General features: G+C 43.5%; 1 protein-coding gene across 1 annotated transcript in view; it reads left to right on the top strand.

Moving 5' to 3' along the window:
- Nucleotides 1–6024: 6024 nt before the first annotated feature.
- The window catches only part of CCKAR (cholecystokinin A receptor), a 50125-nt gene continuing 42390 nt past the window's right edge, over nt 6025–13759 (top strand). The window contains exons 1-2 of the mRNA XM_054999671.1: nt 6025–6166; nt 7483–7734. Coding sequence (XP_054855646.1) covers nt 6049–6166; nt 7483–7734 — 370 coding nt within the window. The 5' untranslated portion in view covers nt 6025–6048. The remainder of the gene's footprint in view (nt 6167–7482; nt 7735–13759) is intronic.

Consider the following 13759-nt stretch of genomic DNA (forward strand, 5'->3'; position numbering starts at 1 on the left):
TCTGCATAGGGGGGAGGGAGAGCTGCAGCCCTCCCCCTCCCTTCCAACCCTCTAGTCTTCACCCTTACTTTTCTCCCAGGCCCCCGCTGTACTCTTCTCTCACTTACTCTGTCCCCTTTAATCTGTTCTACACTAACCCACAAAAATTGACACTAACCCACAAAAACAGCGATCCAAAAATCAGAATTTTTTAAAAAGCTACTCTGACTAGAGCAGACTACTCTTTAAAAGCTTGCTAACTGTTTTGATTGTAACCTGGAGGTGGAAAAATCTCATTTTAAAAAGCCTTATTTAGGTGGGTGCTATTAACACACTACACTAGCAAGAAGTTTAATTCTTCTTCAGGAATCAAGCAACTCCCTGAAACCCAGATCACAGTCAACCTATGGGGCAGCACAAACCCGGCACTGGTTCTTTCTTAAAGCCCCTGGACTGGCTTCACTGAAGCCAAGAGACCCAGAACAAGGCAGCAGTGGCCGAGTTAAACGTTTTACAGGGGAGGAGGTGCTATTTATCTATTTAACTAGAACATAACACCTGAACCCTTCTATATTTCTACACAAGCCTCTTAAGAAGAAAGCTCTGTTGGTCCCCTCAAGCTAAAAATTAATTTGTGTTTTTTAAAGAAGGCCTACACCTACCCTATGTTTTAAAAAAAACCTTTTCATACGTTCACCTTTTTCTCTAAACAACCCACTAAAAAGGAGCACCCTAAAAGCCCACTAGTGACAAAATCAATAATAACAATAACTTCAGGCTAACAACATGCCTCTAACTGGTGAACAGCAATCCCCCCCCCCCCCGATTGGAACAGGACCTCTCAACAACAAATAGCAAGCAGTGGCAGAACTCTCTTCACTGGCTTTTAAACCAGCATGCAAGTGAAGAAACAACAAGAAGAGAAAAATGAGGAGGCCCCAGAAGGTCAGAAGGAAATAAATGGACAGTGAACAATTTAATTTAGCTAAAGCCAAAGCATGCCCTGACCTGGATAGCCCAGGTGAGTCTGATCTTGTCAGATCTCAGACTCTAAGCAGGGTCGGTCTTGGTTACTAGTTGGATGGGAGGCCTCCAGTGAAGACCAAGGCTGAAGAGGCAGCCAATGGCAAACCATCTCTGTTAGTCTCTTGTCATGAAAACCCTGCCAGGGGTCGCCATAAGTCAGCTATGACTTGAGGGCACTCTCCAACACCAAAGCCAAAGCATCCCCGTAACAGCAAAATCAGTTATTAAAGATAAACTGTAAGGAAAAACTTGTCTCTTTCTCCCCTCCTAGTCTATCACTCCCAACCAACCCACTCACCCAAGACAGGAATAAACAATGAGTCTACAGCCTCCACTCCACACAGTAAATCCGAGGCAGAGAGCTGCCAGAGGCTAAACATTCACACAGCACAGTTTCTCCAGTCTCCCTCTGACTCAAAATGGATTCTGTGCTCTGATCCAGACTGCCTGAATCTCTGCCTGGCAAGTTTGAAAAAGGCCCTCTCACATCAGAGAATCCCAGCTGACCAGACAACCAAGATCTGTCCCGTCCCCCCCCCCCCCCATACTGGCCACTCACTCATTCTGGCCTCTGCCTCCCATTCTTTTGCCTTTAAAACTTTTCACAACAGTGTGAGGATCCCAGTTTCAATTAGCAAAACCTAGCAGGAGTCTAAGGGTAAAGAATCCTTCTGTTCTTCCAACACTGCCCTGAACCACCTCAAAGCTGTGGTCCAATTTCCCTTTAAGAGCCTGATGGAGGTCCACCTTGTCTGTCTGGGTTCTTAAGATAAAAATCCAGAGCCTGAACACAGAATAGCAAGTCACGTGCTTTGTTCTCTTATCATGTTTGTGCTGGATCTCTGTGGCATGGGGAGGGATAGAAGGAGTCTTTCTCTGGGGGGCCTGCCAGGGCACTAAGGAGCTCATCAATCAGAACAATTAGATGCTCAGGTACAGCTTACTTTGGCTCCCCCCCCCTTCTCACTTTTCCTCCAGACTATCAGCCATTAAACTGGGAGAGGGAATGGGCCAAAAAAGAGCATGGGGGAAAACTAGCAGGAGGCGGCAGCTTCTGCTTTTTTGCCAGATAATTTAAAAGGTTGCTGCCTGGCAACCTTAATTAAAACTGTGTTCAGAAACTCAGAAAAAAATTAGGCAATCTACTATGTGCTGCTCACTTTCCAGCAGTAATTTTAAAAAATTGGGTTTAAGAGCTGGTGAACGCACCATTGTGGAAAATGGAACAGCACTTTCCACATGGTGAAAGTACCCCTGCATTTGATTTGAGCCATACAGCTAGCTCTAAAACACGAGGAGACTTAGACCGTCTCTTGAAATTCAGCTGCATGGCAGTCACTCTACATATGACGTCCCCTTTCTGCTGCCGCATGTTCACATGATACTTCCACATGGAGCAGCAGAAACAGGGAAATGACTTCCCTCCACATTGTTTTTGCATGGGGGGGGAAGCTTGGGAGAAAGGCAGGAGCTCTCCCTTCCCTGGTGGTAGTTTTCTGAGCCCATTTTTCAGGCTCTTTTTTAAGTAGAAGCTAATCCCTGAGGTGATACCTGTCTGCGCAGAGCACAGGTTGTCTCCATGCAGAACTCGTAAAAGAAGGAACGTGTAGAATGACTGTAAGATGAGAGGGGAAATAGCATGTAATTACACCATTCCTAGGTGCTACCTTGCTCGCACTGTGGTCTATAGAACAGGGTCAGTAAAACTGATGAAAAGAAGTAACTGACCCCCATTTGTGCCCATTAACAAATTACGAGAACTGTCTACTGATTAAAGGCATTTTAGTTGATTATCTTTTAACCAATTACACTTAAATGCATTTGTACATTAATGTAACCTAAATATCAGCACTTTTTAAGGTCATTGAAGGAAACAGGAGCAGGAGTCTACTTTTTTTTTGCACTCAGAACTCTCCCAGAATCCTGTACATTGACAGCAACATGTAATAACACTTGAATACTCCAATAGACTGGTAGCTGTCTTTAACACGCCTTCCTCGTGTATATTTCATTTTTAACTGAATTGAATAAGTAAAGGGTAGAAAGAGAAAGGGCTTAGCCATTCCTCCACTCTATTCCTCCCAGAAAGCAGGTGATCTACCACTGAGCTATGGCCTTCCCCCGTGTAGTACTGGGAGTGGCTTCTGAGAGAAGCCCTGGCACCCATAGACACGCAGCTCAGATCGGCTGCCCCTTTCCCTGTGTTCTACTTTAACTCAAGAGCGAGTTGGAGTGTTTGTTTCCTAGCTCCAAATGTTCTCAGATGAATACTAGGCCTGTTTTTTTGGAAAGCTAGTGTAGAACATTGTTTAGGTAAATGAAAAAACAAACCCAGGTACAACAAGGAACATGGATCTTTCTGCTGTATCAACAACTTCCTGGATCATGGCCAGTGACTGTTTTTTGTTCCACAGTCTGAACTGTGTTCACTAACTTTTCACCAGAGCTGTTAAAGGAGACAGATGTGTGCAAACCGTGAATTGGTTCCTGCTTGGAGAAAAATATCTGTTTGTTGTATACTAATTAATCTCTATTGGTGACAAGACAGCCAATGTTTTTCACACACTGGAACAAGAAATTTGAAGAAAGAAAGCTCACATTCACAACTGATTCTGTGGACTTGGTCACATCCTAAACACATTTTTGGGTAGACTCGACATTGCCCTCTGTCCTTGGAATTCCACCTGAGCAGGTCTGTGGTGCCACATCTCTGTTTTTCAGTCTTTCCAAACCTTTTCTACAAGGACTTTGGACTGACCCTTTAATCATCACCAACAAGGTCTAGATTTGCTCATATTCATCCTTCTCACCTTTGTCTGCCCTTTCTCTCCACCTGCAGTCTTCCTGTTGAGTTTAGATTATAAGAATTTTCAGAGCAGAAATCTACTTTTTTAACACAAAAGAATCCTGTACATTGACAGCAATGTGTAGTAACAATTCAATAAAATAACAATACTAATTCAATATCAAGGAGAAATTATCCACATTATACAAAACAAGATGGCTGGCCAATCTGACAAATTCTGGTTGTATACTTGACACTTTAAAGGGTGGGGTGGGTGGATGAGGAAACGGTTCTCTCACATTTTAAAAATGAATGAATGATTTATTACAATTAAAGACCAGCTCCAGAATATACATATCAGCAGTGTCACATAAAACCATTACATACGTTGTATTAAAATGAGCAAGTATAATCCACTAATCAGGGGCCCCCAACACGGTGGCCGTGGCCTCATGCTGTCCACCGACAACTTTCCTGCACCAACCAAGTGGATGGGGCCAGGTGGGCTAGATTAAAATAAAATAATGTTGATTTGGCAGCAATTGCCTTACCACCATAGTGTTGGTTTTATTCTCTCACTCCTCTTTTGCAGTGTATTTTTTATACTACCCCTCTTTTCTCCTGCACTTGTATTTCCTCTTGGTGTGTGTGTGACTCTACCTCACACAGCAGCCATTTTGTGGTTGTGTCCACCATCCTGTGTCAGAAATCCAAATGTGTCCTCAGTATTCCAAAGGTTGGAGACTCCTGCACTAAGTTAATAAAGAACCACAATAAACTCTAGCCATTTTTTTAAAAAGCTGAGTACATAACAAGAAAAGCTGACAATTACAGGAGGTTTAGTTTGCCACATGTAGAAAGCAACCACAAACATGGCCGACTGCTAACTGAAGCGGTACAAATCTACAGCTGTACTGCCTAAATCTGCCCCCACACCCTGTGCAAAAATGCAGAATGGCTTTCAGGACCAAACAAGATATCAGATACGAGCCTGTTCATTGCTTTTAATTTTAAACTGAAAAGCGACTAAGGAAGTTGACAGTTGAGCAGAAGAACAGTTGGGAGAGAACTAATTCTTTCCCCTTGTATCAGTTTTTGGATCAAATGCTCTTTTTCCAAGCTGGTTTTCTCCCCATTGGGGAAAATATAGGAAGACCCCAAATCTGTTCCTCCATGAATAATAATAATAATATGTTTATTGCTTTTCCAGCCAAAGCCATAAGCCATACAAACACCAACAAAATATGAACTGTACACTTGAACATACGTTCCTCCATGAAATTGAAATAGCTTGTGGAGGGTGATTCTGAGCAGCAAACAGAGGGAAGGGGGAAAGTAATGTTGGCCCTCCTCATGTCCTATTTACAGCCTTCTCTGCTGCTTTTCAAAAAGTCAGGAGACTTCTCTCTTCCCCCTTCCCATGTAATTTGACCCAAAGTCCCAGTGAATTTCGTGAGATCAGAACAAATGAGAGCATCAGTCTTAACAATTATGCTTAATGGTCTTGGCAACAATCCAACATATAATTAGGTGCACTGAAGCCCGTTGATTTCACACACTGTTTTGGACAGCAGGCATAACATTTTACTGACCTAATAAGGAACAGAAGCCGAATATCAACTGCTTTAGACATGAATATATTTTAAAGGATTGTACATTGCATTAAATATCATTACTTTAGGCTGCAATCCTATGCACACCTCCTTGAACATCAGTGGCATTTACTTCAGGGTAAGCAAGCTGAAGATCGGACTGCACAAGTCTGATTTGTGGCATTTTGAACTGCAGGTAATTTATTGCCCTGGGTTTATAAACAGCTGTGGATGAAGAAGTACAGAGTCTGTGTAAGCTCAGAGCTCTTATGCAAGGGGTTAATTTTTGTCCTCACTATCCAGCATAGTTATGATCCCAACACCAACCTCAGCTCGGTCAATAACAGAAAGGGGTGGCTCTAAAAGGGAGAGGAAAGCGAGAGAGAGCGTGTGTGCATGCATGCATTTCCCTCTGCGGCATCCAAGCTGTTCAGTGTCCTACTTGAAACAACCTTTCCCATGCTTCACAGAATTCCGTGGACTGAGCACACTCTACAGATGGCTGCAAAAGGACTTCCACGGGCAGCAGACTTTGTCATGCCTCACATGGCAGGTTTCTTTTAGGCCTGTTTGTGCTCCTCAAAAGGATGGACAAATAGCTACACCTTCTACACCTTCCAAACTACACCTTCTCCCACGGAAACCAACCTTTGGAGAGTGAAAAGAATGGATATTGTTAACAACAGCTTCTATGATATCAGCACCAACTATTCTGATCTCCTGTGTGAGCTCTTCTCAGAAAAAGATCCTTTTTTCTGCGGGATTCGCTCTCAGCGTTTTAAAGGTAGGTGCCCCCCCCTCCTTTTTTTTAAATCAACTAGTTTCATCAGCAGCTATTTTATAGAAAACAGTTTATCAAGGATTCTAAGTCAAGCTCTGAGAAAACCCACGCCTGTTGATAAATGCTGATGGCAGAAAGAGAAGCCGGACATTCACATGCTGTCCTTCTAATTATAATTACAGGAGAGTGTGGAAATTGGCTAGGAAACTGAACACTGGCGGGACATAGAATGTTAAAGAGAGTAAGCTTAAATAACCATTTCTACTTTTAAAAAAAACAATGCAAGCACCACTGCTTCCCTTAAGAACAACATTTAGAAGGAATTGATGTGGGCATAGTACACCATAGGTGTCAAAAGTGTAGTTATATTAAAGGAGATGTTGCATTATTTTTTCCCAGTTTGAATCATACTCCCAGGTAGTAAAAACAGGGAGTCACAAACTTTCTAATATGGAAATACTATCAAGACTCTGAATAAAGTCTTGAGATGCCGAGCATACTATGCTTTTGAAAGAAAACACGGCATGTATTTAAATAAATTACTGTCAGGTCAGGATCCATTTAGATCTATTTATGCTAGAGACTGCAATAGAGAAAACCTGTCTAAATACAAATCTCATCCATGGCTTACAGCAGTCCCGCCGTGAGGGCTCATTACATCCTGTTTAATTGCTTTTCATTTATGGGAACTGAGAGATGCTTAATTTTGGAGAACTTTCATTGCCCTTCTAGGACAGAGCTCCATGTTTAGCAATAAAGGTGGGATTTTCCAATCCTATCCAAAAGAGATGCAAGGAGGGAAAGGTGCTGGGGGGGGGGCAGGCAAGAAGGGCTGTTATCCTTGGATGTCAATTTTCCTCTCCAACTCACATATTGGCCACTCTTCCTGATTTGACTGGCAAAGATGCCTTGGAACCCAGCTAGGAGAAAAACAGCTAGTGGGAGAATGGTTGGGCATTCTCCTTGGGGTCCATGACTTCTGCCCTCCCTCCCATTGCTTTGCATATCAACAAAAAGTGCAGGTACCTGCCAAACTTGTGCCTGCAGCTATAGAATTAATGTAGTTTGCTGCAGAAGAGGATGGAGCTTTTCTTCTTCTAACAATTGTTTTTAGGAGATGGGATTCTTTCTGACAGGCACTGCATGCCCTGCAGTGGTGAGAAGTACTTCACCTGCTAAAACACGCTGTTCCATCACATAGCCATAGCTAACCCAAGGGGGGCCTTGCCACCCTGAACTGTAGCCAGAGAGACCTTATTAAGAACTTGCATTGCCTTTTCCAATCACAACTCTTTCCCATGCCTCCTTGTCATTTTCAGACCTGGACCAGACAGTTCGGATTCTGCTCTATTCCTTGATATTCCTGCTCAGCGTCCTGGGCAACACTCTGGTGATCATAGTACTGATTAGAAACAAACGAATGAGGACTGTCACCAATATATTCCTGCTCTCATTGGCCATCAGCGACCTCATGCTCTGTTTCTTCTGCATGCCCTTCACGCTCATTCCTAACCTTCTGCAAGACTTTATTTTTGGCAGCACCATTTGCAAAATTACCAGTTACTTCATGGGTGAGTATCTGAATGCCAGCTTTACTATCGTTGCCTTTATACAAGTGGGTTCCAAACCTTCTGCCTTTGGAGAAGTGGGAGAGCCTCTGCTCTGTGTGTAGAAGGCCCCAGCTTCCATCCTTAGAATTTCCAGTTGAACAGAGTCTCCATAGACGAGACATCTGACACCAAGATACGCAAGTGGAGAGAGGCGCACTGTTAGCCAGGAAACATAGGAGACAGAGCAGAAGGCTTTGTCACTTCCACCTCTCTGCAAAGAGCTGGGAGATGGCTCCTCCGGTTTGTTCATTTCCCCTTCCCCCTTCTCCTCCCCGAAGGTATGTTAATTTCACCTCCCAGTTAGGGAGGCAAAGAAGAAATAAACAAACCCTCCAAGGAGTAATCTCCCAGCTCTTTGCAGAGAGGTGGAAGTGACGAAGCCTTCTGCTCTGTCTCCTACGGTTTCTTGGCTAACAGTGCGCCTCTCTCCACTTGCGTATCTTCATGTCAGATGTCTCGTCTATAGACACTCTCAGGCCGTAGGTGTCCAGAAAGACCTTCTCATTGTCCGTGGCCATGGAGAGCAGGTGTCAGTAAGGACAGACAATGCTGAGCTAGTTGGACCAATGACATGACTTGATATCAAGCAGTTTCTTATGGGCCCTTTTGGGAAACACGGAAACTACTGACATGTCTTTGAAGAATTTGGGGGGGCCCCTGTAAAGAGTGCACATTCGGTCAGGTGCTCAGGCAACTTCATCTCCTTTGCCTGAAGAAACGGGTCATTTTAGGAAGCTCATCTGACATTAGTGATCTTTGTACTGAGGAAACCCCGTGAGTTTCCAAGGAACCTCACCGGATTTCTGCTAATGGTCGGTCTTTGTAAATGTACTTTTACTTACCCTATGGCACTGTTTATTGAAATGTTCTTGATACTGAATATACTAATCTCACATTATGTAACCTACCTTGAATCTCAGTGAGAAAGGTGGGCTATAAATGACAAATAAATAAATAAATAAATAAATAAATAAATAAATAAATAAATAAATAAATAAATAAATAATAGTGCCTCTTGGACACTATGCCATCCGCTGATTTGCTTCTTGCCATGTGCTTGTTGCCCACCTTCCTGACCTCTTCCTCGTTACCTCCTGATCCTTGTCAAAGATTCCTCCTCCTTTTTGTTCTTTTTTGTCTTATTTCCTACTCTTTCCTCCCCATCTTCCACATTCCTTCCTTCCTCTTTCTCTCTTGAATCTGTTTAATCCTTTCCAAAGCCAGCCATGGCTGTGGTGATCAGTACATCCACTGGCAGTGAATTCCAAATTTTTAAAAATTCCCTCCAGTCTTAGCCAAGGATCTCTGCACCACCATTCTAGCATCCAGTTTACCCACAATGTGTTTTCAGAGGAGAAAGGCATTCAGCACATGATCGGAGCACTGTACCTTTATGACTGCCCCCTGTCCCCCATTTTTTAAAAAAACAAACCAGCAATACAGGTTGACAATTCAACTTGCCTCTTCCAGTCTACATAACTGGCTTCTTGCTGGAGAATGGAGGAAATGTATAAGAATTCAGAGAACAGATACTAAGCACCACAACAAAATGGCTGCCATGGAGGGGTCTGGGTCCAATCACAAACCACTGGAAGGTCCACAAGGGAGGCAGCTGTTACCGAACTGGTGCTCCCTGAAAGCATAGGAGGAATATTGCATGTGCTGTTCTGAAGTGCTTCCTACTCCAGTGAAGTGGAGAAAAGTCAGGGTTGGCTCTTACCTTTAGAGAAGAGATGCATTGGGAAAGAAGCAAATGGGCACTGGGAGTCATATCAGCAGGTGCCATGGTGCCCATCAGGCATCACGTTGGTCTGTATCTTGACATTGTCATTCAGCCCTTTGGGGGGGGATACTGCATACCAGTTGCAGCAGCTATACCAGCCAACACATTTCATTTAGAAATGCGAATCTTCTATGGAAATAGCTGACATGACCACTGACATTTTTTCTGATGTGAGTAGCAATCTCTGCAGTTAAACATTATCCCAAAGAAAGGTTCAGTATTGGGGATCTGAATAAATAACCTAGAGCGTTTGGTTTAAAAAAACAATTTGCTAGAGAAAGCATTTGTAAACTAAACTAATCATGAGAAGTATTGCAGTAATTAATAAATGGAGTCCAGCTTTTAACATAAGCTTATATGGAACCATCAAGCCATTCCTCTTGTGTACATGCATCAATTTGTATGCTTCAGCAGTTCCCTGAACTTTTCTTTAGCCATTAAGTTGTTGATAGGGGAGTTGCTGATTTCAATCAATGCATCTGGCTGCAGTCGGTGGCCACCTACTTGCAAGTAACTTCTGTTATACAAAACAAGGCTTCCTTTCAAACAGACATGCATAGCGCCAGCCTGCCCATCAAATTATTCCATTGACCTGACCTTCAATCAAGCCACCAAAACACATGAAAAACCAGACAACAGAATACTCAGCTTTTAAAAAAATAGCTACTGCTCTGTGGTCTCTCTCTAAAACTATTTTTTGCTGTAGCTAGTAGGTTTTGCAAAAAGTGATTTAAGCTGATTCTCTAATGTTCTTTCAAAGCACTTCACTCCTGTTGTTAAAGGATAAAAAGGTCAACCTGCATTCTCTCATTTAATATACCTCCCACTTACCCGTATCCAATAGTTTTTGATATATTGACACTACTACCAGAATTAATAAAGACCAGCATATTCAGCACAGTTAGATGATTCCAGGAAAGAGACATGGGAGGGGTGGGATATTGCAGAGACGTATATAATTATATATGGTAGGGAGAGAAAGGGGGAAAGTAAGAATGGACACAGAGAGGTTTATCTCCTCAACTTGTCAGGTACCCAAGCTAATCAGTAGGTTTAAGACAGAGAAAAGGAAGTACCATTTCATACAACTCTTAGAATTCCCTACTGCAAAATGGGGTGAAAGACAAAAGTCTATATAGTTTTTAGAACGGCTTTGAGAAATGGATGGAAAGATTAGCCATGATGATCATGTGGAGTCTCCATATAGCTGCAGTATACCACTGTAAATATGGATAGTACATAGAAGTGCTGTTGTCCTAGCCTACACGAATCTTCAATTCCACCTAGCAGGTGTCTCGTTATGGTCTTAGTTTTTGAATAATGAATTTTCTGGACATCCTGTCTTCCTATGTGTCTCCTGGTGTGGGGCAAACTATCCACATGTCTTGGGGTGGGTGGATACTAACTAACTATGGAGTTAGGAAGTTTCCAGTGCCAGTGACCAGAACACAGCAGTTTGGGATGTGGGAAACCAGGGCTCAGATTTCTACAGAGCTTTGAAACACACTGGGAGGCCATATGCAAGCCTCTATTTCTTAAGACTAACCTACATTGACCATTGAGTTGTTTATTGACATGTCCATCCTGCCTGCCTGCCATTCTTCCAGCATGCAGCTCAAGGTGGCTTATGTAGGATTCTTGGGAGGTCTTCCATTCAGGCCCTGACCTGACCCAAGACTGCTGAAAGCCATTACAGGCCCCTGGGAAAATATTTCCTCTAGCCACCACCCCCTCCTTGCACAGACAGTTGGATATACACACTATTCCACACAGGAGGGAGGAAGGGAAGGGGGGAAATGCCTGTCTAGGAAACCATCATCATTCATTTTAACCCTTTGCTCAACTATCAACCATAGTGGGTGGTCTCTTGCTGCAGGAAACTTGCTGTGCAAATAGTTAAAAGGAGTGATTATGGATTTCTAGACAGTCCAAGATTACAGGCATCTTGCCATATGGAAACAAACTGCGGCAGGTGCGTTGCCTGGCGTTGTGCCCCCTGCCCCACTTCAACAGCAACTCAAGGAATTGTGTACCCACTTACAACCAGCCTGCCCAGACCAGCTTTCCTTCAGCGAAGGGTATGCCTTCAGACCATACCCTGATACCTTTTGTGAGGTTATAGTGATGTGCTGAGGCCTTCCCTGAAAAAGGAGAGCAAAACATGTCTCCCAAGTACCAGGTGGACAGGCTGCAAAGAGCCTGGGAGAGAGACTGGCCTGGGGACCCGAAGCAGCACTATCTGTCTGTGTAGCTGCCCACAATAAAGGTGGGCTGAAAAACAAGGTGCCTTCTCAGAATGCGAGTGCTTAATTAGAATGAGCAACAAACCATGTTCTGCCCTAGTAAAACTGAACCTTGTACTCAGCAGATATTCTGCATAGGTACTCATGAAAAAAAGTTCGCTACATCCTGTTTATGAGCAAAGCAAAGTCAGCCCAAGCCTAAGCCTAAATTCAGAGCTGGTTGCCTTCTTGTAAACGAGGTTGCGGTTTTTTAATATGGTTGTGTTGCAGTTGTATGATTGTTTATCAGTTTTGAATTGCCATCCACCTCTTTGAGAAAGGTGGACCTGAAATGCTCAGTTGAAATGCCATAGCTCAGTCATAGAGTCATAGAATCATAGAGTTGTAAGGGGCCATACAGACCATCTAGTCATGGAGCAGGGCTGCAGAGAGGCAGCCTGGACAGCAAGACAAAATATAGACTTCGGCCCTCCTCCTGCACCCCTTCCCCAATACTCTCAGTAGGCAACATAGCATATTTACAGTGCAACCCTAAGCAAACTTACAGCCTTCCAAGCCCATTGACTTCAGTAGATTCAGAGGGGTGTGATGGTGCTTGGGTCTGCACTGTTAAGTACATGGAACATAAGTGTAATAAAATGTTTTGCACAGTTTAGCAAGCAGTATTGAAATGTATTTGTTTGTTTCTAATCTTTATCTGCCACCGCTCCCGACACCTGTTCAAGGTGGCTGACAGCTTAGATAATACTATAAATCCATTAAACACAACCATAAAAAGATAGGCCAATGCCATTAAAACGCAACTATTAAAAAAACAGGCCAAGGTAATTTAAATAGGTCTGCCTGGTCTTCCATTATGGCAGGAGATCTTCCACAGGCAGCCTGATTTGCCTGAAGCTACACCAAACAACAGCAGGGGGGAAAGTCTTTCTACAACATTGCTAATGTCGGGTAGTTCCAAGAATTGCCAGAAACTCTATGGTAAACTCTATGGCAGTGACATAGTGACAAAAGTGACAGCACTGACATTGTCCCCACCACCATGGTTCCTGCCCACCCCCAGCCTCCTTCTGGTTGCCAGGCTAACAACCCTACATTAAAACAAGCTCAGGAATGATAAATAGTGATAGGTCCATTAATAACCATAGCCTTATAAGCCACTCCCCTGAAGATCAGGGTGAAAGGTCAGATAGTTGCCATCTTGTTTTTCCATTATCCTTAGGTAACAGGAATTAATATTTTGGAAGCCCTCAGTCATATGGGCTCCCAGAGCAGTCCCCCACCCCACCCCAATCCTTGGTAGAACACATGCTTTGCACACAGAAGGTCTCTGCTTCAGCCTCTGGTACGTCCAGATGAAGGGGCTCAGAGCTAAACCACACGAGACGAATTAGACAAGGACACTCAAGTGAAGGGAGATGCAATGTTAGCCGGGAAATGTAGTTTGAATTTTACCTCTCTCTGCAGAGCCAGCAAAGATCGCTCCTCAGAGGGTTTGTCAATTTCCTCTTTGCCTCTGGGAGGGCTCTGTCAATTACTAACAAACCTTCTGAAGAGCCATCTTTGCTGGTTCTGTAGAGAGTTGAAATTAACAAACCCTCTGGGGAGAGGTCTAGCTGGCTCTGTAGAGAGAGGTGAGATTCAAACTACGCTTCCCAGCTAACATTGCAGCTCCCTTCACTTGAGTGTCCTTGTGTAATTCATCTTGTGTGGTTTAGCTCTCAGGTAGCACATGTTTGGAAATACCTTGGAGTCACTGAAAGCCACTGCCTACTGGTTGAGGCAACAGTAGCAATGAAGATGGACCAGCGGTGTTTGATTCAGTACAAGGCTGCTTCGTCAACTGTCACATAAGCACTGCAGGATATTACAAGTCCAGCAATTAACTTCCAACCGCAGCTCACAGGACTCCAAAGCCAGAACCCTCCCTTGTTACTTGCATCTGTTATTTAGAGATATA

The sequence above is a fragment of the Eublepharis macularius genome, chromosome 15, assembly GCF_028583425.1.
Source record: "Eublepharis macularius isolate TG4126 chromosome 15, MPM_Emac_v1.0, whole genome shotgun sequence".
NCBI classification, from domain to species: Eukaryota; Metazoa; Chordata; class Lepidosauria; order Squamata; family Eublepharidae; genus Eublepharis; species Eublepharis macularius.